Source organism: Oryctolagus cuniculus, chromosome 1 (genome assembly GCF_964237555.1).
Source record: "Oryctolagus cuniculus chromosome 1, mOryCun1.1, whole genome shotgun sequence".
NCBI lineage: Eukaryota > Metazoa > Chordata > Mammalia > Lagomorpha > Leporidae > Oryctolagus > Oryctolagus cuniculus.
Genome location: NC_091432.1, coordinates 223,003,249 through 223,030,586, shown reverse-complemented (window position 1 = coordinate 223,030,586; position 27,338 = coordinate 223,003,249). Strand labels below are relative to the sequence as shown.

The 27,338-nt window shown below is 44.0% G+C and overlaps 1 protein-coding gene across 1 annotated transcript in view; it reads left to right on the top strand.

The window, feature by feature from the left end:
- The window catches only part of BRINP1 (BMP/retinoic acid inducible neural specific 1), a 209,740-nt gene extending 182,644 nt beyond the window's left edge, over positions 1 to 27,096 (top strand). The window contains exon 8 of the mRNA XM_002720507.4: positions 25,531 to 27,096. Coding sequence (XP_002720553.1) covers positions 25,531 to 26,671 — 1,141 coding nt within the window. The 3' untranslated portion in view covers positions 26,672 to 27,096. The remainder of the gene's footprint in view (positions 1 to 25,530) is intronic.
- Positions 27,097 to 27,338: the final 242 nt, after the last annotated feature.

Below are 27,338 nucleotides of genomic sequence, written 5' to 3'. Positions count from 1 at the left end.
TTGTCCAAGTAGGATGAGGCAGTAAAGGGAGGGCTGTCCTATGGTTGGAGAATCTTAGTTTGAGTAGTAGTGATGCCAAAAGTAGTGTTAGAACATCAAAGTTGGGAATGGTGAGCCAAGATTGGAGTTCATAGGCCTTATTTTTGTATGTTGAGATTCAGGCCCTTATTCCTAGCTCTGAATCGACTCTGGATCCCAAGCATAGAACCTAGCAACACATTACCTATAAGTACTGAGAAGAGGTGAAGTCCCATACAGGTCAACTGCATAAATCTTTTCTAAGAGCTGCCCATTTGCCAGGCTCTGGAAGCATCAGGGAATAAATTAAATCCATCTCACTTCAAGGCTGGGGCTTGTAGAGAGGAGGGCAGCAACATCATTTCTGAATACACTTGCTAATGAGGAATTCAACACCCAAAGAAATAGTTATTGGTAGCCAGTAATATGTTAAGTTCTCTCTGAGGTCCTTGGGACACTGTGGTGGTCTTCTGTTAGCATTTAGGAGGGCTAATCCGAGTTTCAGACCACAGAATTATGCAATTGAATATGTCAATGGAATCCATAGGAAGGCTCCTGTGTCTCCTCATCAGCAGATCTCAATGTTATACAGTTATAAATGGGGGAAAGACAGAAGATGGACTCTGAGTTTGGGTCCTGCTCTTACTGGACACTGAGACATTTTAAGCCTTGGTTTTCTCATCTGTAAGATGGATATAACAATTATTTCCTGCCTACCTCAGAGGGTCACTGTTGGTTTCACCAACCATAGTATGTAAACTTGTGAAGTCTTAGTGCTGTGTCAAAAAGGACTGTGCAAGCCAGGTACACTTGAAAGCCACACTCATAGAAAAGGGAATGGGACTGAGTTTAGGGTCAGGGCAATATTTAATAGTTAACAATTTTAAAGTATTCATTCTGCACTAGGCACCATTCTGTGCACTTTTACCTCACTTAGCTATCATAACAATCCTATCATATAGCACTAACTCCTCTTTATGAATGGGGAAGTTAAGGAACAGAGTTGTTAAATTGCTGAAGATTGTGCAGCAGGTAGGAGGCACAAGTGAAACCTAGGTATAATCCTTGTCTGTTATCCTGTTCTACCTGTCCCTGAGGCAAGATAGTCCAAGGTATAAAAACTGCATTGTGATAGAAACTGCTTCTTATTGCAAAAAGGAGAGGAAGGAAGGCAGAGGAGGAAAGAGGGAGCCAGCAAGGAGAGGAGAGGAAGAGGAAAATAGGGTAGAGAAGAAAGGAAAAGGACAGGAAAGAAGGGAGGGGGAGAGGAAGTTAAAAAACACAAAATCATGTTGGGCAATACTGAATTCAGCTCACTTCTGCATCATACCATGACTGTTTACTGACTACCTGGTTTCCTAGCACTGTGCCAGTTCCTGGAAGGCATTTAAAGATAAAAGCAACATTACCTTTGCCCGACAACATCATTAGCTAGCCTCGGGGTGTGCTGAAAAGGATGCTGTTTGGTGAAGCAGGGGGCTTGAGTTCAAATACTCTTTCTGCCCTGTGTGGGCTGGACTAAGTCTCTGATCAGTCCATAGCAGACTTTCTAGAGAGCACTGGAGACAAGCTTCATGAATTGCTGGTGGGTACAGGTTGAGTAGAGACAATTGTACCTCACCTTTAACTATGGCAGCTTTTTAGCTATTTTCTTCAGGGGAATCCTGAATTAAAGCTCATTTTGGGGAAAAGAATAATTTTTTTTTTTTGCTAAAACAATTTGAAAACAATGGGGCTTAATTGTCTCTGGGGTCATTCACAACTCTAGGAGAAATAACACTCACAGACAATGGGAGAATAATAGTTCAAATAAAAAATATTGGTAGAAGGTCAGTAATTGAATCTTTGAGCATTATTGCCTTCAGATGATGCTAATTAGTCAATTTTAATGAGTAGTCTATAGTTCAAACTAAGATCTTCTTTTGCCTGAAATTACAATGGCCTTTTAACTAAGCTTCTCAGAATTTACTCTGATCACTTTCCAATTTGTGTTCCATGAGGCAGTCAGAATTATTACTTAAGATGCCAGTTCAATCTTGTCTTCTCTGTTTAAAACCTTTGGGGGGGTCTTCACTACTTTTAGGAGAAAACACAGGATGTGAAGGTGACCTCAGATCCACTCTGACCTAGCCATCGCCTGGCTCTGACATCATGCTTCATAGCTTCCCTGCCTCTCTGTTAGCATCCCTGACAATTTTCTTTCAGTTCACAAAATGTTCCCTGCTCTCTCCCACTGCGCAGGCTTCACACCTGCCGCCTTTCACCAGGAATGCTTTCTTCCCTTTGCTGCAGTAGTTTCCACTTATCCTTAGATCTTGGAGCAAATTTTCTTCTCAGCAACGTGGTTCCTCTCTCGAGAGGCTGCATTGTGCTCGTTGGGTTGAATCCTACGTCCCAGTTGACCGTGATCTCTTTTTCTATTTACTAATGAATGTCTCCTTCCCCTGAATCTGTCAGCTCCACATCTGCATTTTTCCCCATGTTATTTACCACTTTATTTCTCACAACTTTCTAGCACAGGACATGGTACTCAGTAGCCATTCAAAACACGTGGTTCAATGAATGTACAAACATGTGATTTCCTGATCAGAATGTGCCTCAAAGGCATGTTGCCATAAACTCCTGAAAATTGCATCTCATTATCATATAGATAATCTATGAATTTTCCAAGTTTGTTGAATATGTTTAGATTGTCTTCCTCATTCACAAATTAAAAAAAACTGAGATCAAAGAGAGTTAAATGACTTATCCAATGCCACTCAGGGAATTCTTGAACAGATTGTAACTAAAATTTGGGTCTTCAGACTGACAATCCAAGCTGTTGTTAAAATGAAAACTGCAGATGGAGGTAGTCTTCCACAGATGTGTATCCAAATCCTGAATTTAAAAGGGGTCTTCAGAATCTTCATGGAAAATGCATAGCATGAAAAAGGTGCGGATTATGAGATTTTTTTCACCAAAATGAATTGATGTATTAATTCTAGTTTTACATGAACTTATTGAAGTACCCTCATATATCATGCAAAGTCTCTTACTTTGGGGCCTGTTCCATACTGAAGAAAAAGGAAAAACACACAAAAAAGCCACTTCTTACAATTAAATTCAATGAAGTGAAGTAAAATTCCCAAAGTCAATTAGGTGCTTAGCATCAGTATGATTAAATATTTCTTCTCTACATGCTGATAGCACACATTTTAGAGATTATAGTGTTGTGGAGCAAAGCAGATCTGAGGAAGCTTGACTTGTGGACAGCAGCATAATTATTTGCATTTTCCAATGACTCTTTGTTCTTTGGTTTGTTTTTACTTCTCAGATTCACATGGCCTTGACCTAGTAGTCCAGGCTGTAGCCAAGTACAATGTAATTATGCATTGTTGAGATGAAAATTTCTTGGAGGCATCAACTTCAGGCTTCAATCTTGGGGCCATGGCATTCGAACTCATGTCAGCTTTTAATGTATTTTCTTTTCCACATAGTGTTTAATTGGTGTCTACAGAAAGATTCTGCCTGCCAGGATAATCCTTGTCTCTATTCTGATGACCATCAGTATCTACATTGGCTTTGATTTTTCTCTTTGAACCCAATACTTATTTACATGTAGATTTTTACCTCCATAGACTCCTACAGTGAAACACAGGGATATGGCTTATTATGATTTATGGAACTCACGTCATTTTTTCTTTATCTGATGATAGTCCTGGCTCTGACCCTTATTACTTGTGTGACTCCAAAAGTCTCTAAGCCTACCTTAGCCCTCTGTTTCCACATCTGTTTGGTCAGGATAATAAGAGTAGCTACTGCACAGACTTACAGCCTAGTTAATATATTTGATATTTGTGACAACTTTTCATTACCTAGAAATACATGCACTGAGATGATACAAATATATTCAAGAGTACATGAGATGAAGACCTGAAATATTTGATGCCAGTACAGTTTCTGCAGATGCTTCAGTTGTATATGACAAAAAATGAGCCTAAAACTTTTAATTATATGGTGGAGAAGCAATCGAACTTAAAATATTAGGGCTTTCAGATTTTGGTCACACAAGCCAAGGTAGGTGAACATATTTACTGTCTGTGTAACAGTGGCACAGTATTAGAGTGTCCAAGTTTCTGTTTCCTAGTAGAATAATGGAGAGAAACTAGTACCTAGCCAAGGAAAGGCATAAACAGAACATCTTTCCCTTTTTTACCCCTCATCAGACAACACTGGAGACCAATAAATAGTTTTTTTTTTTTTTTTTTGGAAAGTTAAAGTAGAAAATAATACCATGTACACATGCTGCACATGTATGAGTCATTTGATTTTAACACAAAGCATATAAAGGCACATTCCTTGGTCAGCCTTTGGATATAATGTGAAAATCTTTTTTAAAAAGGTTTACTTATCTATTTTTTTTTTTTTTTGACAGGTAGAGTGGACAGTGAGAGAGAGAGAGACAGAGAGAAAGGTCTTCCTTTTGCCGTTGGTTCACCCTCCAATGGCCGCCGCGGCCGGCTAGCTGCGGCCGGCACACCATGCTGATCCGATGGCAGGAGCCAGGTACTTCTCCTGGTCTCCCATGGGGTGCAGGGCCCAAGCACTTGGGCCATCCTCCACTGCACTCCCTGGCCACAGCAGAGAGCTGGCCTGGAAGAGGGGCAACCGGGACAGAATCCGGCACCCCGACCGGGACTAGAACCCGGTGTGCTGGCGCCGCAAGGCAGAGGATTAGCCTAGTGAGCCGCGGCGCCGGCATCCAATGCCTTCTATAAATTTTAGGAGTGCCTGTATTTGGAAATATTTCTTGAATATCTAACACAAGTGTAAGCCAATTAAAACAGAACTGTTAATAAATTTCCCATGTAGACATACAATCTGTATACACATATAACACATTACAAGAGAGAGAACCTCAGAACAGTTTCATTTATTAGCAAAGCTATTTTGGCTGCCACTAGGCAAGGCAGGAGAAAAGACAGAAGGAGGCTAGGCATATAGCATTTTTGGAGCGAAGTTGCTCTGGACTTACCACTGTTCTGGAGTTTTTCTTTGCTACCCCTGCCAAATGTGTTAATGGAGATGGCTGGAACAGATGTTTTGCCTTCCTGTGAGATGTGGCTCCACTGGGTTAAGTTTTAGGATTTTAGTGTTCCTGTAAGAAGAGGAGGTAGTTAAAGAAGACACTATTTTAAGGAAGACAGAATGGTGGGTAAAGGGAGAGGAGGGGCTGAGCTCGCCCCAGGGAGGGGGCGGGGTGGGGGTGGGGAGGGTTGAAGTCAGACTTCATTGCCTTTGACCAGCAGGCAGAGTCCTTTCTGGAGCTGCTTGTTGGGGGGGGGGGGGGTGCGGAGCACCACAGGGGCCTTGGTAAGGTGGGCAGGAAGATGTGAGAGGGGCTCCTGGAAGTTGGGACAGGGTGTGGGGGCAGGATGAGTAGAGGTCATGTTCCTGAGGGGGCAGCAACCCTGAAGAAAGAGCAAGAGTGAAAGAAGGGAAAGTCTAGGGTTCAAGAGGAGACTCCAAGCCTTTCTCCTGCCCAAGGGCTTGGAATGAGGAGAGTTGCCAAGGTGAGAGGGAACAGGAGCTCTAGAGAGAGGGGGGAAGTGGAGTGAGTGGAGGGCTGTGTGTTCCTGAGATGCAGGCTTCTCAGTGGAGAGGGATAAGGCAGAGGTGGGCAGGTAGAAGATTTAAGGGGAGGCCCTAGGCCTTCTTCCTCCATGAGGACTTGGAGTGAGGGAAGTTGATCCGGAAGCATGAAAAGGGCTTGGAACAGGGGACCTCGGACCATTTGCCATTTCTCTGTGTGAGGCTATTAAAATCTTAGATAATTCTGAAATGAAAATGCCAAATTAGAATCATTGCCCAATTTATATTGAGGCCAAATTTTAATGCAGAGATGAATTAATCACTCTCACTTTCCCTCACCCCTCAGGCCCAGCTTGCACAAGAATTAAGAGGTAGGCCAGAGGGAAGTTAAAATTTGGAACCCATGGATTAAGCAAAATACAGTCTGAGGGAAGAGGGTCCTTTCACAGGGCATCCCCCAGGTAAAGAATCACCTCAACCAAAAATCTGAGTTGTGAGTCCTCTAAGAGGAGAGAGCAAGAAGCCCCACGCTTAGACTAGTGTCCTAGTTCTAAGCTGTGGCAGAGAAGCAGTTCCCCAGAGCGAGGAACACTGACCGAGCACCCCAGGCCCTATGGGGGGGATGAACTGGTCACAAGCCTCACCCCAGCACGCAGGAGGTGACAGAGACCTCTCTCACTAATCCGATGGGTTGAGAATTAGGTCCCATGTGGGCATTAGGGATGCGATCTGGCAAAGGCGAAGTACAAGCGGGAGTGAGAAAGTGTTCTGGAGAGGTGTCTCTCAGGGCCCGTCTGGTTCAAAAGGGAAAAAGGAGATTGTAGGAAAGGGAAGGTAAGGGGTGGGTAGAGACAGTAAAAAGTGGAAGGAGTTCAGAAAGGAGAAGAAAGTTTGGAGGAAGGGTGGGCAATCAGCTCTTACTGAGTCCTCCACTCCCCTCCTCACACAGGGCACAGAACAGAGAGGAGACAGAATACAAACTCTCAGCCAGACTGAATTTATTCAGAGAAAATAAACTCACAGAGGTCAACCAATTGCCTGCGTGTACATAGACCACGCACGTGGCAGAGGGCCTAGACCCCAGCAGGCTGGGCCTTTTTTTGTCTTAAGTGGGCTGGACTGGGGATGGGAGCCAGTAGGTAGAGGTGAACTTCTCTATACTGGTTCTTCAAGTTTGGCCCAATGACTTCCAAACCTGGTGCCAAAATGGGGGAGTCGGGGTGGGAGGGACGGGGAGAATACAGGGTATGAGACTGAACTGGTCTCTTGAAAGAAGGCAGGAGTAACAAGAACCTAAAATGGCTGAGGCTTATGTCCTTGTTCCATAATATATTCTTTCTTTTTTTTAAGATTTATTTTATTTATTTGAAAGGCAGATACAGAGAGGCAGAGGTGGTGTGGGGCACAGGGGCTTCCATCAGCTGATTCATTCCCCAGATGGCCGCAACAGCCGGAGCTGTGCCGGTCTGAAGCCAGGAGCTAGGAGCTTCTGGGTCTCTCACACAGGTATAGGGGCCCAAGACTTGGGCCATTTTTTACTGCTTTCCCAAGCTACAGTAGAGAGCTGGATAGGAAGTGGAGCAGCTGGGACTCGAACTGGCACCCATATGAAATGCTGGCACTGCAGGCCGTGGCTTTACCTGCTATGCCATAGTGCCAGCCTTCATAACATATCATTTCTAACTTTAATTCATTCAAAGTGACACAACAGTAGAGCCTCTTAAGAACCAACATATCCCGGTTGCCCCTCTTCCAGGCCAGCTCTCTGCTATGGCCAGGGAGTGCAGTGGAGGATGGCCCAGGTGCTTGGGCCCTGCACCCCATGGGAGACCAGGAAAAGCACCTGGCTCCTGGCTCCTGCCAGGATCAGCGCGGTGCGCCGGCTGCAGCGGCGGCCATTGGAGGGTGAACCAACGGCAAAGGAAGACCTTTCTCTCTCTGTCTCTCTCTCTCACTGTCCACTCTGCCTGTCAAAAAAAAAAAAAAAAAAAAAAAAAAAAAAAAAAAAAAAAAAAAAAAAAAAAAGAACCAACATAAATATTTCTAGATTTTAATAAACTCCCAACTCCCAATATTTTTCAATAGCTTCCCCTTTATTTAAATCTGTAGCTTTTTTTTTTTTTTTTTTTTTTTTTGATAGGCAGAGCAGATAGTGAGACAGACAGAGAGACAGGTCTTCCTTTGCCATTGGTTCACCCTCCAATGGCCACCACGGCTGGCAAGCTGCAGCCGGCGCACCGCGCTGATCCGAAGGCAGGAGCCAGGTGCTTCTCCTGGTCTTCTATGGGGTGCAGGGCCCAAGCACTTGGGCCATCCTCCACTGCACTCCCGGGCCATAGCAGAGAGCTGGCCTGGAAGAGGGGCAACCGGGACAGAATCCGGCGCCCCGACCAGGACTAGAACCCGGTGTGCCGGCGCCGCTAGGTAGAGGATTAGCCTAGTGAGCCACAGCGCCGGCCCAATCTGTAGCTATTTTTGTCAGCAACTGGCCTGTATAGAATTTTCCCCCAAAATTCAAATTAGTTTCTGTGAGGAGCAACTCGGACTAGACTAAGTTACTGGAATTAAGACTTATTCTATGCATCTGCTCTCCCACAATATGGTGCTGCGAGAGGAGGCAACAGCTTCTACCCAGCTGCCTCTCACCAACTTGACAAGCTGCAGGAGCTGCTCCTGACTGGAGGAGAGCAGCGTACTCGGCGTGTGGGTAGCAGAGTTGGGATTGGTGGAAGAGGACTATAAAGGAGGAGAGAGACAACATGCACCAGGAACATCTAAGAGGAACACCTGTGCAGCCCCCGAGAGAGCCGGCCGGCGGTGTGCCACTCTCCTGCGGAAGTGGGGAAAGTGGCTAGGGGGAACCGCCCTTCCACGGAGGTGGAAGGGACAGTAGCCAACCCGGGAAGAACCAGCAGCAAACCCGGGGAGGGCCGAGCAGACAAAAGAACAGTGCAGGGTCCTGTGTCGTTCCTCCACGAAGACGGGGAGCGACAGTTTCCACAGGAAAAATCTCAAATTTCACTGGTTTATTTAACATTTAATCTGATAATATAATGACAGTAAGTGCAACAGACATAAAGAAGTTTGAGAACAGAAGCATGTGAGACTTGAAAGCACAGGACCAAACACCAAGAGTATTCAATGCGCTGTGAAATCACACACACCCTATTTAAGAGAAGGAAGGGAGAGAGTCATTTTTCTGGCAGTCATTCACAAGGAGGTCAATTATGAGAGCTGGTTTCACCTGAGACAGAGGCTGTTCTACCCAATAACTTGCTGCTATCAGTGGCACAACCTCCTCAAGGTCATACATCAAGGAAAAAAAAGATAATAATAGTTGACACATTTTAACCATTTATTATGTGCCAGACGTAGTTTTAAATGCTGTGCATATATTAGCTCATTTAGTCCCCTACAACATCATTGTGCAGCAGATTCTTTTATGTTTCCTGCATTAAATGGAGTTTGAATAGACGTAAAGATGAATGCTGCAAGAGAAGAGAAGAGGGATAAAAGGACTCCTGTTGTGAAGGCTGAGAGCTCCCTTCCCTCTTTGCCTGGATTGCTCTATTCATGCCTTAGATTTAAGATTAGACCTTGGTTTCTGAAAGAATGTCGAACTGATACATGGATCAGGTTGCAGCATCTCACTATATGTCTTTACGGTATCTTTGACATCGTTTTTTCCAACACTTCCTGTATTTGTTATTGTGCCATTAATCCCAGACTTCTCCTACCAGTATACAAGTTCTGTGATGAGGGAGACCCTGTTTTTCTCACTAACCAATGTATCCCCCATGACAAGGAGGGAGGCTGGCACAGAATGATACAGCATTTGCTCAACTGCAATGAGGGATCCTTTTGAGATAGGAGCTAAGAGATAATTATGCTTTGAACTTGCAGTGAGGAAGAAGGTTTTCCATTCAAGAAAACAGCATATGCTGATGCAGAATTGAGGGTGATATGAATTTCATACAGAAAAGGGAAATCAGAAATCAGAGGGAGTGCATAAATTAAGATTAATTAACTTATATGCGCTTTGGAGGCAGACAATCTGATGAGAGATCCCAGTGAGCTGTGTGTTCAGTGTCTTCTGACCCTAATTGACCTTATCTGTAAAATGAGGATAATATTAGTACCTTCTCCACAGGGTCATGATGAGGATTACCTAAGATGTATACATGGAGTTCTTAGCATATAATAAGTGGTCAGTAAATATTAATATTTAGCATAACTGTCCTCAAGTTAGTTAGACCCCTGTGGTGGGATGAAACTCTGGAGGGTTTGTCTACTTAGCTGTGGAGTTTGTATACTGTTATTTAGAAGTTGGGGATAGAAAGAGTGTTGTGGTTTAGTAAATGTTCTTGGGGATCCATTTGAAAGAACTAGGGAAGCAGTGTATCTCTCTTCTGCATGTAAAAGAATTTTGTATTCTTTCCCTGAATTAGAGTAGTGGCTTTCACAGTGGAGTAAAATCACTGGAGGGCTTTGTGAATACAGATGGCTAAATCTCAGGCCAAAGTTTTCAAGAGGTCTGGGCTTGGTATATCCTAGGTGATACTCATATTGGTGGCCTGAGGACCCAGGCTACACTTAGATTAGGAGACTCTTCTCAGTGACATGCACCTGCTAGAAACTGAGCAAAATGAGTTCCCCTTACTGAATCCTGCAAGACTTCATAAAGGATGGGTGGGGTCAGGGAAAGTGATGTCTGTGGTTGAATAAATTTAGAAAATTTTTATCTAAAAAAAAATCAGTAGAGAAGGCAACAAGTTTGTCTAAGTTTTTCAAACTATTTGGCAAAAGCACCCTGGTCTTTTAAGATTCATTTATTTACATATTTATTTGAAAGGCAGAGATACAAAGAGAGAGAGAGGACAGATTGAAAGAGAGAGAGAGAGACAGAGAGAGAGAGATCCTCTCTCTGTTGATTCACTCCCCAAATATCTGCCACAGCTGGTGCTGGGCCTGGCGGAAGCCAGGAGCCTGGAAATCCACCTAGGGCTCCCACATAGGTGGCAGGGTCCCAAGTACTTGGGCCATTGTCCACTGTCTTTTTTTTTTTTTTTTTTTTTTTTCAGGCACATTAGCATGAATCTGTATCTGAAGTGAAGCAGCCAAGATTCAAACTGAGGCTTTTAGGGGATGCTGGCATCACAGGTGGTAGCTTAACACACTGTGTCACTACTGCCAGCCCCAGGACCCTTTTTCTTGAAGTTGTTTTTGTTTTGTTCTGTTCTGTTTTGTTTTTAAGAACTTGGGTTCCTCAGAACACAGCCTTGAAAAAGAATGATTTACACCAGAATCAGAGGCAATGGCTCAGATTATTTGGTATGATATTACATATTGTGATTTATCTTCTTGTCAAGAGAGATCCTCATCCTCCTGCTAGTCTTTGAGATTCTAACACCTTCTGCTTAAGCAGATGCTAATGGCTTTGCATCCCTGCAGGTACCGCCCCTGCTGGGAGGTGGTGTGACTGCTAACCAGCAGTTGCCAGAGCCGCAGCAGGAAGATGCTCCATTTCTGTTATAATTAGGGTATAAATTTACCCCATTTGCCTTAGGGACATTACTAACCTTAAAAAGTAAACTATTACTAAGACAAATACAAATGGATAAATATAGGTTATTTTAAAATTGAAAAAAAAAGTTTTGCACGATATACTTATCTGAACCTTATGATAACTTTGAGAAGGCTAGAGCCATGATTAGTCTCCTCATTTAAGGTGAGAAAACTAAGGCTTACAACAATTGATGATTTTCTAGGATTATGAATAATACTTCTGCTGCTATCCTACATGGTCTTTATTCCCTTTTCTTGTCAAAGGGAATAACATTAGCATTTATACTGAATCTTCATGTATTCATTCATTCGTTTAGTCATCCCTTCATTCAATAAATGTTTAGTGAAGACCCCTAAGTACCAGGTGTTGTGTAAAGGGTAGTGATAGAGTGATGAGTAGGAAAAGATGTGCATAATAGAACATTCTCCCAGTGAATGGAGAACTAGAAATTTAGAAAATTAAATGAGACTGGCTTCTGACTGGTCCTGCACCATGCTTTAACTTAGGAATCTGAAGTCTGAAAACACTAAACAACATAGCATCCTGAAATCATAAGATAGCATGCCTGATAGGGAACCTAATAGATTGTCTAATATAGTCTCATCATTTTTAAGTTTATTTTATTTATTTGGAAAGCAGAGAGAGAGAGAGAGAGAGAGAGAGAGAGAGAGAATGAGTTAGAGAGAGAACCTTTGAACCGTTTGTTTGTTCACTCCTCAAACAGCCAGAGCCAGACCAGGCTGAACCAGGAGCCTGGAACTCCATCCAGGTCTCCCACATGAGTAGTAGGGCCCCAAGTATTTGAGCCATTGTTCATCATTTACCCAGGTGCATTGGCAGAGAGCTGGATCAGAAGTTGAGCAGCTAGGATGCTGCATTGCAGGTGGTGGCTTAACCCACTGCTCTACAACACAGACCCCTTCTCAATATTTTATTAAAGAGTAAAACGAAATAGTGGAAAATGTTCTGGCCACAGTGAATATATTAGTATTGGATTGCTTTGTAACAAATTATCACAAATTTAGAAGCTTAAAATGACATAGGTTTATTATCTTACCGGGTCCATGAGTCAGGAATCTGAATGTGGTATAGCTGGGTCTTCTGCTTATGTATCACAGGCTGAAGTCATAGTATTGGCCTGACTGAGTATAAAGCTCTGATCTGTTGGCTCTGGGAAGAGCCCACTTCTAAATTCCTTTGGATTGTTGGTGGAATTCAGATCTCTGCAGTTGTAGGACTGAAGCCGCCCTTTTCTCATGATTGTTGGCTTAGATTCACTCTGGGTTTCTAGAGATTTCTCCAGTCCTTGTACGTGGCCCCTACATTTAAAGGGATGAAGGTATATCCAGTCCTCATATCTCTGATCATTGACCTCTGCCACCAGCCAGAAGAACAATTTTTAAAGGAATATCTGTTATTAGAATAGGTCCACCTAGGTAATCTCTCTATCTTTGGGCCATCTGTGCTGTAAAAAGGAACACAACTGTCAAAGTGATACCTCATCAAAATCACTTGTCCTGGGATTCTGGGGACTGCAGTAGCAGTTTTTTAATTTTCCCTATTATAGTCACATAGCTTGGTAATACTACAATAGGGAAAAGATACCTTGAGTTTTCTTTGGGTTCATTGAATTGGGGTTTTGAATTTCTGTTGCTGTGTAGTGAATTGCTCCCAATTTTGAAGCTTAACACACTAATTGTTCTATTATGCACAAGATCCGTGGATCAGGAATTCATGCTGGGGTGGCTAGGCAATTCTTCTGTCCCCTTTGGAGTTGACTGGAGTTACTGATTTGTGTTCAGCTGGTAGTGGGGCTGGACTAGAGGTTCCAAGAACACATTATTCACACGCTTAGTACCTTAACACAGATGGCTCAGGTCTCTCCATGTGACCCCAAGCAGGGTGACCAGAGTGCTTTAAAGAGCTTTCAGAACCTCAAGAGAGAGTTTCCCAAGACAGAGAAGGTGGAAACTACTTGTCTCTTCAAGTCTGGGTTGCTAAACTGCTGAATCATTCAACCTTGTGGCACTGGTCAAAGCTGTGGTAGGGTCTGCCTGGATTTATAGAGAGGGTACTTGGCAGAAGTATCAAAGGCTGTGTGGCCAACTGACACATATAACAGAGTTTCCATTCACTATTTTTGTAGTGTTATACATTTTAGTAGAGGAGGAGTACCTTCTTCAGGGACTCTGTAAAGAAATATTTTATAACACAAAATTGCCATTTAGACCTTTGTCAATCAAGATTGTTGCTTAGTGGACTAGTAAGGTTCATGCCCCTTGCTCTGTGTTTCTCTCTAGGTACATGCTTTTTTGTTGTTTGTTGTCATTGTTCTTTATTAGTTTTATCAAAAGCTGGTTAAAGGGGGAGGGAGAATATCCAATAAGCTACTGTTCTTTTATTATTTATTGGGTGTATGTGTAGGGTAAGAACAGGAAGAGAGAAAGAAGGAGATTCTGCCAGCATTCCAATTCTGGAATGATCCCAAATAGCCATTCTGGAATTAGGCCAAGGCCACAGGAAATAGCCCTCAGACCTCCTGTAAGATAGACTTGAACTATAACTGCCTTGATCACTTGACCACCACAATCTCCCATTCTGCCTGCTAGATGAGTGTGATATTTTTCAGTTTTTAAAAAAGATTTATTTATTTTATTTGAAAGGCAGAGTTAAAGAGAGAAGGAGAGAGCTTCCACCCACTGGTTCACTGGCCTCAATGGACAGGACTGCTCCACGTTTAAACCAGGAGCCTAGAACTTCATCCAAGTGTCCCATGTTGGGGGCAGGGGCCCAAGCACTTGGACCATATTCTGCTGCTTTCCCAGGCTCATTAGCTGGGAGCTGGATTGAATGTAGAGCAGCTGGGACTTGAGCTGGTGCTCGCATGGGATGCCAGCGTCGCAGGCAGCAGCTTAGCCGGTTACACCACGTCAGCCCCCAGAGTGACATTTTTCATATCTTGGAATTAGTGTCAGTTCAGAGCAAGTGTTCAGTAATCCCTGAAAATTGTGATTATTTCCTTTCCCCCAGTGCACAGTTACCCAGGTAAAACATTGTAGATTTCAGAAAAGTCTGGGAGAAAAATTAACCATGTATACTTTTGGCAGTGTGCAGAGTCCTCCTCAAGGGAAGCATTCTGGTTCTGGGTTCCAGGTACTCCTTGTGTGACCACAAGCAAGTCGCATAACATTTCTGTACTCTTTCCTGTTTGTCACATGGACCAGACCTTGATAAGCATCATTCAGCTTTGGGATTCTGGAGTTCTGCCACTCTAAATGCATAGGCAGCTCCAAACTGCTACTCTGATAGTCCCTGACTTCTTATTTTTGCCTGCTTTTGTGTATATGTGTGTGTGTATATGTGTATGTGAGGGGAATTTTGGTGGCAAAGGCTTATCCTGAATGTGCATTAAATTGTTCTATTAAATAGAGGACACAAATAAAACCAGGCAAGCTCAAGGCAGCTAGCTGTCAATCATAAGAGCCTACAAGTGCCCTCCCAACCATGCGACAATGAAGTTTTTAGTTAAGAATATCTTTGGCATATATTTATGGAGCAAAACAGAAGGCAACGAGACCCAACATGGTGTTAAACAAAGGGTGTGCAATCTGGATGAGGGGCATGGAGATATGTGCTGGGGATGAGCTTCACCGAGGGTGCTATGCAGGGTGTATTGAGGCTGACACCACTAGTCATATCTCCATTTCCATCCGTGTTTGTTATTCTGCATGTGTGGCAAGTAGGGCAATTGACTCACTTGGCTGACGTAAGGCAAGAAAATAAGCATTTCCAGATCTTTTTCGTTGTTTTTAGTTTTTGCTCTTTTTTTTTTCCTGGGGCGCGGAAGTAGCTTCCTGTTCAGAATAGAATCTGGAGGCTCAGGGGAGTGAGTCAGAAATAGAATTGAGTTCTTACGATTTCTGTGGATAGCTCTGTCTTATCCTTCTTCAGGGCCACCTCTCAATTATTCTTCCCACCTCCATGCTCCCAGTCTAGCCAATCAACTCACACATGGGTGAATTGTAATCCCAGTGATGTGACAAGTCCCTAGTGACCATCAATGCTTGACTTTTCCTCTCTGAGTTCAGTTTTTCATACTGTTAAAATGAGATTCATAATACTCTCTCAACCCAGCCTAGGATATGGAGAAATTGTAAAGATAATAATTAAAGAACAAACAGAAGAGCTTTAGAAAGCTTCAAAGGAATAAAAAAAAAAAAAACTAATGTATCTCTTACTTAATAGTTATTCTGGTTTCTTTAAAGGACTTATTTTGTAAATTTTTCCTTGAAGTACTACATACAAATAAAAAGTGCAAACATACTAAGTGTATAAAAGCATTAATTTTCACAAACCAAATCCACATGTAACCAGCACCCTGATCAGGATATAGGGCATTATTTGCACTACCAAAGGCACCTAGGAATTCCTCTGGGCACTATAAACCATTTCCCTAAGAGAGTTACTCTTTTCATTGTCACATTCACCATAGGTCAATTTTGCCTTTAAAAAAACAAAACAAAACAAAAACATGTATATGGTATGAACTCGTTGTGAGTGGCTTATTTCCTCTTTCTACTCTTCTATGAGATTCTTCCATGTTGTTTTGTGTAGTTTGGTCATCCTTGTGTCCTATTGTGTGTATGAAAGTCTTACTGCTGGTGGCCATTTGTGTAGTCTACAGTGTGGGGCTATTGCAGAGAGTACTACAACCTTATATGTGTCTGTTGGTGCACTTGTATATGTGTTCCTGTTAGATACATAGTCAGAGTGGAATTGCCTGGACATGGTACTCATACACTAAGCTTTCTAGATAGTTTAATAGATATTTCTTGTTTTCCAAATTTACTGAAGCAAATTCCATTCCTACCACTAGTGCAGGAGAGTTACAGTTATTCTATATCTTTGCTAATATGAGCATTTTCCATTGTTTTGATTTTAGACCTTAGATTTTAAAAATTTATTTGTGAGGCAATGAGACAGACAAAGCTCTCATCTGCTGGTTCACTGCCCAAATACTCTCAATGGCCAGGACTGGGCTGGGAAAGAAGACCAGAGCCAGGAACTCAATCCAGACCTCCCACCTGACTCATTACCTGTTGCTTCCTAGGGTCTGAAATGGCAAGAAACTGGAATTGGGAGCCATAGTCAGGGATCAAGCTTAGGCATTCTAACATGGGATTTGGGCATCCAAACCATTAGCCCAAAAGTATTTTTAATTTTATTTTAGCAAAATGGTAAATTGTGTAGTCTCTCTATAGGTTTTTTTTTTTTTTTTTTTTTTTTTTTTTTTTTAAGATTTAAAGTCACACTTAGAGAAGGAGAGGCAGAGAGAAAGCAAGAGCGAGAGTGAAAGAGAGAGAGAGGCCGGCGCCGCGACTCACTAGGCTAATCCTCCTCCTTGCGGCACTGGCACACCTGGTTCTAGTCCCGGTATGGGCGCCGGATTCTGTCCCGGTTGCCCCTCTTCCAGGCCAGCTCTCTGCTGTGGCCAGGGAGTGCAGTGGAGGATGGCCCAAGTCCTTGGGCCCTGCACCACATGGGAGACCAGGATAAATACCTGGCTTCTGGCATCGGATCAGCGCGGTGCATCAGTTGCAGCACGCCGGCCACGGTGGCCATTGGATGGTGAACCAATGGCAAAGGAAGACCTTTGTCTCTGTTTCCCTCTCTCTCACTGTCCACTCTGCCTGTCAAAAAAATAAATAAATAAATAAAATAAATTAAAAAAAAAAAAAGAAAGAGAGAGTTCTTCCATCCTCTGTTTCACTCCCCAAATGGTTGCAACAGCCGGAGCTGAGCCTATCTGAAGCCAGGATCATCTTTGGTGGCAGCATTGTAGGCAGTGGCTTTACCCGCTATACCACAGCACCAGCCCCTATAGTTTTAATTTGCATTGTTCTGATGATGAATGGAGTTCCATGTGTTTATTGGCTTTTTAAATATCCTTTTGTAAGGAAGTAATTTTTATAATATATAACATTCCATTTTAAAAAAGATTTATTTATTTGAGATGGATTGTGGGGAGGAACAGAAAAAGAGAGAGAGAGAGAGAGAGAGAAAGAGATCTTCCATCTGCTGGTTCACTCCCCAAATGCCTACAACAGGTGGGGCTGGACCAGGCTGAAGCTGGGAGCCAGAAACTTAATCCATGTCTCCCATGAGTATCAAACAGACTCAACTTCTTGAACTATCACCATGGCCTCCCAGGGTACACATTAGCAGGAAACTGGAATCAACAGTGGAACCAGGATTCAAACTCAAGCACTCTGAAGTGGAACGTCGGCATCCCAAGTAGCATCTGAATCACTAAGTCAAATACCTACTCCTGCAATTCATCTGTTTTAATTTTGTAGTAGAAAAAAAGATTACATGTCAGATTCCTTTTGTTTAAAATTCATATTCAATTGATTCCAGCAGGACTTGTTGCTTCCCAGTCCCTGGGATTTGTGGATCCGTAGTTACTGTTTTCAAAGGGATAATTTACCATGTGAGTTCCATGCAAGCATAATAGTCATTTTCATGAGAGACACTGAACACCTACAATACATCAGGATCTTTATAAACATTATCATTTCTGAGCCTCAGAGCAACCTTGCAACCAGTATATTATAATTCCCTTCTACAGCCGAGAAAACGGAAGCCTAGAAAGGACTTAGTTCAAGGTTAAATAATGAGTACCCGAGCTAGGATTCAATGCACAATGTTTTCTGACTCAAGGCCCACATAGCTCTTTCTTGTGCAAGCATCAGAGTGACAGCATTCATTAAAATTGCAGCATGAACAACCAGTGAACTAGGATATTAGGTTGTAACCAACTGGGCAGTTCTAGTAACCAAGAGGACTGTTTTTATCTGAAACATTTATAGAACATTGTTATTCCTTGCCTTTAGTTATGATAATGTTTGATGGTCAGTTATACCTTCCTCTCCCTGGAAACCTCCTGGAGCTTGATATCCTCAATTCTAGGTCATAAGCCGAAGGTGCAAGATATGCATTAGTTACCCCAATTGAGAGATCAGTAAACAGAGACAAAATGTTACATGACTTACTCAAGGTTAAATAGCAAGGTCATTCAAGGTCAAATAGTGGCAAAACAGGTTCAGAACTCACTCAGCTTATTCCCACACCTATGATCAAAGCAACTCATTCTTCAGATCATTGATCTAAATGACCATTATTGTTAAGGCCAATTAGGTCCTGATTAGTCCGTTCTTACTTGGCAGCCTCTTGGTCTGAGTCTCTCCTTCTCTAATTTGCCTATTGCCCAGGAAGAATAAAGCAATCTTTCCATTCTTGGCTTTGGAGCACCCTGCTGTTTCAGCCCTTCTGTCATTCCTAAGAGGCCTCTGCTCCCTCCTTCACTGTCTTCAGCATGTCCATGCCCCAAAGCAAAGTATTGAATTTGAATATGCAGCTGATGTTGCCTGTCACCTCCTTCCTGACAGAGAACTATGTAATTGCAAAAATTGTTTCATAACCCTCCCCAATTAAGCTCCTGACAACCTAATTTTAAAGACCCTGTTGAATTTTTACATTGCTGCTCTCCACATTCCTCCTTCCACTCTCCTGCTGTGTTCGCCAAGCAAGACCCCAGCACTTCCAAGTTAGGAAGTATATTCTGTATGGTAAGAGATGATAAAATCTTTCAGTTCACCCTTCTTTTTGTTATGAGTCACTTAATGTGGTGCTGGCATCTTGTGAAGAACTGAGAGAAGAAGGGAAAACACATTATTAAGGGAACGATAGAAACTCAAAGAGAGGAATAATTGAAACCAAATATTTATCTGGGAAAATGACAGGAAGAGTGGGCCAATTGTAATTCTGTTTTTTCCAAGCATTTATTTATTTATGTGAAAGGAAAAGTTACTGAAAGAGAGGGAGAGACAGAGAGAAATCTTCCATCCACTGGTTCACTCCCCAAATGGCTGCAACAGCTAGGGCTGGGCCAAGCTGAAGTCAGGTGCCAGGCCCTACGAGCTTCTTCTGGGTCTCCCACATGGGTACAGGGGCCCAAGGACTTGGGTCATCCTCTGCTGCCTCCCCAGGTGCATTAGCAGGGAGCTGGATCACAAGTGGAGCAGCCAGGGCTCGAACTGACACCCACATAAGATGCCAGTGTCTCAGGTAGCTTCTTCTTCTTTTTTTTAAACTTTTTTTTTCATTTGACAGGTAGAGTTATAGAGAGTGAGAGAGAGACAGAAAGAAAGATCTTCCTTTTCCATTGGTTCACCCCCCAATGGCCGCTACAGCCGGTGCACCACGCTGATCCAAAACCAGGAGCCAGGTGCTTCTCCTGGTCTCCTATGCGGGTGCAGGGCCCAAGGACTTGGGCCATCCTCCACTGCACTCCCGGGCCACAGCAGAGAGCTGGACTGGAAGAGGAGCAACCGGGACAGAATCCAGTGCCCTGACCGGGACTAGAACCCCGGGGTGCCGGCGCTGCAGGCAGAGGATTACTCTATTGAGCCACCGCGCCAGCCTAAGGTAGCTTCTTACTCCACTGAGCCACAAAGCCAGTCCCTTAGTTTTGGTCCATAGTAGCACATACATACACCGAGGTTCCTTTCAGTTGAGCCCCACTATTCTGACACCACTGATGTGCGCATCATTTATCCGCACCATTCCTTTAAAATACACACACACACACACACACACACATACACACACAGCACGAGCTAAGGACAGTGCATCATCAGACACCTAGAAACAACTATTTGTCTTCCCAGTTGAGTCTGTGGCCTACAGAGCACACCGTGGAGTCATACAGAATTGCTAAGGCACCCATTACAATGTGAAAGAAATGCCAAGAAGAAACACAAGACATAATTCCGAACAGCAGTTTCATTTTTTTCACTTTCTCTCCACTTTTAAATACATACTCCTCATAGGCAAATGGGAGTTATGGATTATGGGTTTTCTATTTTTGCTGAGATCTTTTTCTCCCCTCTCTCTTCCTGGCACTCGATTTGTATGATCTTCCCTAATGTGCCACAGGCCAGGGACTGCATCCTCATCTTAGGCAAAACCACCAATTAAAATCAGCAGGGAGTTTGCTTGAATTAGGATTCCCAACCTGGGCTCCCCCGCCGGGGGGCTCTGCCTTTGAAAGCGCTGATGGGAAGCCCTGGGTGGCAGAGCCTCTGTCCTCCAAATGATGGTGACTCCATGCTGTGTGTTGGGGAGACCTGCCAGGTTGCCAGCAAATCCTGGCCAAGGTCAAGACATAGCCCTCACGGGAGCAGCTGCAGTGTCTCCACGGCTCTGAGCCCAGTTTTTCTAGAGTCTGGGGTGTGGAGGGTTAGGAATGTACAGCCAAGTAATTGAGGGAGCACTGAGTTTGGATCTAGAAATCCTGAACTCTGGTCTGCTCTGCCCATGCTGTGTGATCATGGATGACTTACAGTCCCTCTCAGATCTTCAATACTTCCATCAGTGAAATGGCAATAGAGAGGGAGTCCTATCTCCCGAGGTTGATGTTGCATAAAGGGACACCTGCCACAATGCAGAAAGCACTCAAGAAGCATTGATTTTTCTACCTCAGCAACCAAGTCTCAGTGCGTGGTTGTAAACATGAGGGGGATGGGCTGACCATTTCCAAGGCTTCTTCTGGAAGGTTCTCTCTGTCATAGGTCCAATTTACTTCACTGGGAGCACTTGGCATCTATCAGTCAGACTCTAGAATTGTGCACTTTAGAAATGAAAATGCAGCTTCCCTGTCTCTCCTCCTTCTTCTTCCCATCCCTTCTTTGATCCCTTGTCGTCAGCATGAATTGAAATCCCTTCCAATAGAAAGATGCTGATTTGAACGTATTGGAGTTCAGCTTTGGCTGAAAATGGAAGATGCTGTGGACCCCTAGGGATGGAGAAAAGCCTTTTAAAACCTGGTCTTTGCTGCCTCACACTGACTGCCTTTCAGAGGGGCTGTGCCAGCCTTGGTGAGACCCTCCCCTCTGGAGCTGGCCTATTAAGATGCTTTTCTGTTGCCAGGGTTGAGGCAGGCTGTCACCAGATAGCCTGGGAAATGGTATTTATAGATCACAGTCCCTCCTACACTTGGTCCCCAGCCTCTCTCTATGCACTTGTCCGTGATCCCCAATTATCTGTGGATGGAGGAGAGGGACGCTAGCAGGTCCAGGATAAGTGAGGAATGTGATGATAATAGGCCCTTCGCACACTCAAACTTTCAGTATTTTTCCATTATTTCAATTTATTTATCTTTTTGTGGTTTGCTTCCTTTCTGCTCATCTTATCATTGTAACTTTACAATATGATTTCTAATAGTGCACCCATGCTCAAAGTAGAGAGTCTGGTATTTGAATGTGGAAACATGTAGTAACTTTTTGATCTTGTACAGGTTATGTCCGTTCTCAAGGACTAATTATCTTCATCAGTAACACCGAGACGTTGCACACGGGGCTTCAGGAAATAGTATGAAGAACCACTTGCACTTTGCCTACTCTACAGGGAGTGCTTGGTAGATGTGTGCCATAGAAGACTTCACTTGCTCTAGGGAACTGCCTGCAATTGAAACTTGAACTCTTGATGGTTTCTAGTCATAACACTGAATGGAGGTGGAGAAAATATAGGAGATTGTGCTGATTATTGAAATTTGTGCTCATTATTGGAATTTGCATGTGTTAAAAAGAAACTAACAAATGGATGTTTGTTTTTCTGCTTTTAATCATGCTTCAAGGTGAAATATTAAAAAGTAAAGTGGTGTATGTAAAAAGTAAAGAGGCTGGCCTTGGACATCAGGATTCAGAAGGAACATTGCTCCCCATTTTGGGTCCACCCCACTCTACTTCTCCAGAAAAAGTGGGGGATGGATGACCAGCCCGTCTTCAAATGGACCATCCAGTGTCCACATTCCCTGAATCTGTGTGTTGTGACAAATGAAGTCTTGGCTGAATTCCTGCATTTCTGTCCTCCGCACTCTGACTTCCTTTCAACAATCTCCCCTCCAGTGTGTACTTCTCTGTAGCCTCTGTCTGCTTCTCTGTTCCATCTTCTCACTATCTGCAACACCCAGTCCCTTTCTCCCCTCTTGTCACCCTTCCCCATTCTCCACCTTTCTCCACTGTGTTCTCTTTTTCCCTCTTTCCCTCGGCCTCGTGCTCCCTGCTCCCCCTGAACACCATCTCCTTTCTAAATCCTCTTGCTGTATCCTTAATGCCTCCTTTGATGCAGCCCACAACCTCATGATTATTCTGAGGTCAGGAGATGCAGGTGCCATGCCACTCGCTAATGCGTCTCAGAGGGCCTCTGTCCCCAATCCCTCCTGCTCGACAGGGCTGGAATCCTAATTTGCCATTAGCCCCGTCGCTTGTTGCAGCATCACCAGGAACTTTCATCTTTTTATTTCCCCCACTGAGGATTCTGAGAGTTCAGCCACAATGAACCATTGATTCAAGGAGTGGGGGCTGTGCTGCTGACAAAGGGTCCCAATGATGAGACACGAGAAAGGGGGCGCTCTACGGGGTTACAGAGTGCCTTGCAGATGGGAACAGAGGAGCTCTAAATGGGGCACTGTCCTGTCATTTGGAGAGCGAGTGACAGGGGCAAGTGTGGGCCATTGGAAAGAGGCATTTTGAAATGACGCTCCCGTCAGATGGAACCACGCAATCAGACCGGTGTGGAGAGCCCCTGCAGCTCGCAGAAATATCAGATGACTCATCCCCCAATATTCAGTCAATGTTCTGGTTTGGGAGGTGGGAGCCGCACAGCTCATTATTATTCTAGCTCCGTTTGCTGAAGGCTGGGCCTGCTGCTGTTCTCCAGGCTGTAATAGGATTGGTCTCACGAAGCAGAGACGGGAAGGCCTGGAGCTGTGTGGGTGGATGGGGTGGAAAACTAATACTGCAGTCCCAAGGGGAGAAGTTTGTTTTTCTTTTTAAAATGAAAAATAAGAAAATTATTAATATTCTTTGTACATTCATTCAGCAAACATTCATGCATTCAGTAAACATCTATGGAGCTGGGCTCTGGGCTGGGTGCTGGGGCTTGGGGTGAGGGAGCAGAGACCTCCGACGTGAAGCCTCAGAGCCCAGAGAGGACACTGCCAAGGGGTCTCAATACCATTTTTTGGATGTTGCTAGGGATTTTTTTATAGCTAGGGGCGGAGATGGTTCTGTGAATTTAAAAGGCACAGTGATTGAAGGAGCAGCACTGATTATTCCGCCATTTTCCCTCAGTTGATAAGCAACTCATTTAAAGCAAAGCATGCTGGGAAGCCATTTCAACAGTATCCATTTTCAAATGGATATAACAAATGGTTTCCCTCAAATTCCAGAGAGATAGTGAAATCCCTGCGAGTGTCAGTACCTTCAAAGGAAGAGCTTATTCTCTGGCATAAGAGTACTTTTTATTATTACCTTTGTCATAATTGCTTTATGGCAGGCTCTTCTAAGCACTTTCAATCTATTATCTTATTGGAGCTTTTCACCAGCTGCTTAAGCTAGGCTTCATTATCTTGGTGTTAGGTATGGATACTGAGGCTTAAAGAGATGAAGGGACTCCTTCCTGACTGTGGGATGGAGCTTTGCTCCCAGTTCTGCTTGGGCCAGTATTCTTTTGCCTCTAAGCTGCACTTCCTCCCCCTGGCCCTTGGTGCTTGTGTTTTAATCATTGTGGGAATGATAGATTACATGGATTGTGGATACTTCCTACCATGGGGGCACCATGCAAATTACCTTCTGTCTCCAGCTTCATGAAATGGGGATCAGAAACCATTAAGACCACCATCATCATTACTGCCAACATCACCACAGCAAACCACTCATTTAAGAAAGGTGTTCATGGCCCTTGCTTGACAGATAAACAAAAGCCATAGCCATGAGTCAAGAGACTAATCACTGATCATATGAAGTTGAGTCTGTCATTTCGGCTCTGAACTTCTGTGGCCATGTCTGCAAAATACAGTTGGCAGTCCCTTTGCAGGAATAACAGAAGTTAACATTCATTGAGCCCTTTGTGCCTTCCAAGTTTGGGACTAAGCCTTCACATAAAAATGCATGTAATCCCCACAACAGTTCATTGTGGTGAGGCGATTAGGAAGGTGAAGGAAACTCCCCAGTATTACCTCAGCTTGCATGTGAGAGAGCCAGTGTTTTACGTGATCCCTGTCTGACCTCAAGTTCCAAGCTGTTTTCAGGGTGTTGTTGTGAGGCTCAAATGAGGAAACGCGAACGAATATGCCCTGTGCTGAGTAAAAAGTGCTAGACACATGTAAAGGATTATTTGTAGCGTGGAAGACAGCCAAGAGATGACTTGCACAGAAATGAGGAAAGATGAGAGGCCTCTAGGCTGACTGCCTTACATATTTTTACCTATTCTTTTGTTACTTCTTATCTGATCAAGTATCCATCTTCATTGCAGTGTTGCAGTGGCTGGACTTTGGGTGGAGATTCCAGTATCATTTGTAGTCTTGAGGGGCACAGGGAGGGAGGCCTAGAGATATATGTTGCAATGGAAGCACCACTTTGTTGCGACTTTGGAGCTCTAGAAAAACAGAGGAGTAGCAGCTTGAATAGCCACTGTGAGGATCATGGAAGATGATCACCATGAGAGCACAACATGATTTCTCAAGTATAATAAAATATAATTTCTTTTTTGAAGTTGTAACCTCATGGGAGCAATCTGTGAAGAGGTTAAAAAAACACAGAACCTTTCTATTGCTGCTGTTCTTGTTTTTGTTTTTTAATTTGTTGTCATCCAGGAGGGCCATTTGAATTTAGACACTTTAATTTCCTGAATCAACTGTCTTTGGAGCTATTGGAAACAAAGGTTGGTAGGAACAAGGGACATTTATTCCAATCTCCCCGTGGTATGAGTGAGGACACCGAATACTAGGAGTATAAAGTCAAACAGCTGGTTTGGGGTAGGCAATTGGTTTAGGAGTTAAGACACTTCTTAGAGCTCCCACACTCCGTATCAGAGTGTTCGAGTTCAAGTTCCAGCTCTAATGCTGACCCCTGATTCCAGCTCCTGGTTAATGTGCACATTAGCTGCTGCAGGTGATGACTCAAGTAGTTGGGTCCCTGCCAACCATGTAGGAGACCCAACAGCTGCAGCTCTTTTGGGCATTTGGGGAATAACCCAGTGGATGGGATACCTGCCTTTCTCTCTGTCTCTCTTTCTGTGTCTCTGCCTTTCAAATAAATATATTTTTTAAAGTAGCTGGGTTGTGACATTACAAGAAACCAAAATGTGATTCTTAACAATTCCTATTCAGCCACCTTTCTGTTGTAATGGCTCCATTCTGTCCTGTCATTCTTTGAAATTGGTGGCTCTAATTTGCATTATTAGTTGGAAAACCACAACCCACAGCCTCGCTCTCAGTGTTTAACATTCTCGGTTTTTTCTTTTTCCTCCAGAACCATTCAGCAGTGGCTTGCAAGGGTACAGTCGCTTCTCTACTGCAATGAGAATGGGTTCTGGGGAACCTTCCTGGAGAGCCAGAGGAGCTGCGTCTGCCATGGTAGCACCACGCTGTGCCAGCGCCCCATCCCCTGCATCATAGGCGGGAACAACAGCTGTGCCATGTGCAGCCTGGCCAACATCTCCCTCTGCGGCTCCTGCAACAAGGGCTACAAGCTGTATCGAGGCCGCTGTGAACCACAGAACGTGGACTCGGAGCGGAGCGAGCAGTTCATCAGCTTCGAGACAGATCTGGACTTCCAGGACCTGGAGCTCAAGTACCTGTTGCAGAAGATGGATTCGCGCCTCTACGTCCACACCACGTTCATTAGCAACGAGATCCGCCTCGACACTTTCTTTGACCCTCGGTGGCGCAAGCGCATGTCCCTCACACTCAAGAGCAACAAGAACCGCATGGACTTCATACACATGGTGATCGGCATGTCCATGCGCATCTGTCAGATGCGCAACAGCAGCCTGGACCCCATGTTCTTTGTCTACGTCAATCCATTCAGTGGGAGCCACTCTGAGGGCTGGAATATGCCCTTCGGAGAGTTTGGCTACCCACGTTGGGAAAAGATCCGTCTCCAAAACAGCCAATGCTACAACTGGACTCTCTTGCTGGGCAACAGGTGGAAAACGTTTTTCGAGACGGTCCACATCTACCTACGTAGTCGGACTCGGCTACCTACCCTCCTGCGAAATGAGACTGGCCAGGGCCCTGTGGACCTGTCGGATCCCTCCAAGAGGCAGTTCTACATTAAGATATCAGATGTGCAGGTATTCGGATACAGCCTGAGGTTCAACGCCGACCTCCTCCGAAGTGCAGTGCAACAGGTCAACCAGTCCTACACGCAAGGCGGTCAGTTCTACTCCTCTTCATCCGTGATGCTCCTCTTGTTGGATATTCGGGACCGAATTAACCGCCTGGCCCCTCCAGTGGCCCCGGGGAAACCCCAGCTGGACTTGTTCTCTTGTATGCTGAAACACCGACTGAAGCTCACCAACAGCGAGATCATCAGAGTGAACCACGCCTTGGACCTCTACAATACCGAGATCCTCAAACAGTCGGACCAGATGACAGCCAAACTCTGCTAACCCGGACTCCTTGCTGTGACTTTCCCTTTTGATGTACAAACACAACAAAAACGAACAAAACAATAATTTGTAAAATGTAATTAATAGTCAAAGAAAAGGAGGAAAATCTTCATGTGTTGGGAACTAAGACGTCCTAGCAGCTGTATAAAACCGTTGGGCATGTTTGTGATTTCTATACTCTGTCACGAAGAAAGGTCTCAGCCTTTTGTGGAGCTTTGAGCAACTTGCTTCTTAGGCCTCAGGTGCTGTATTGAGGGGGGAGAAGGGGAGAGCATATGCAATGAATTGTAAAGATCTCTGCTGTGCAGGTGCTAAGATTAAACACTAAAAAGAAAGAGAGATATATGTAATGTACAACCGACACTGCCATTTTTCCTTGTGGGAGGAAATGGACACAGATAAAGAAGATATTTCTTCGGTTATGATTTCTTCCCTCTTTATGCTTAATTCCTTGTGGTTCTTTCGACTCATTCTCACACAGGGCTGGCATGCAATGCCAGTGCTATCTCATACACGTGGCTTCCTTCATTCTCCAAAATTAAAATTACTGGAAGCCGACCAATAGGTAGGATTGGGAAGAGACACATTCCTGTCATTACAAGACAATGCACAACTTGAGATGTCATCTCCTCAAGCTCATTAGTTGGGAAATAGGCTCAGAGAGGAA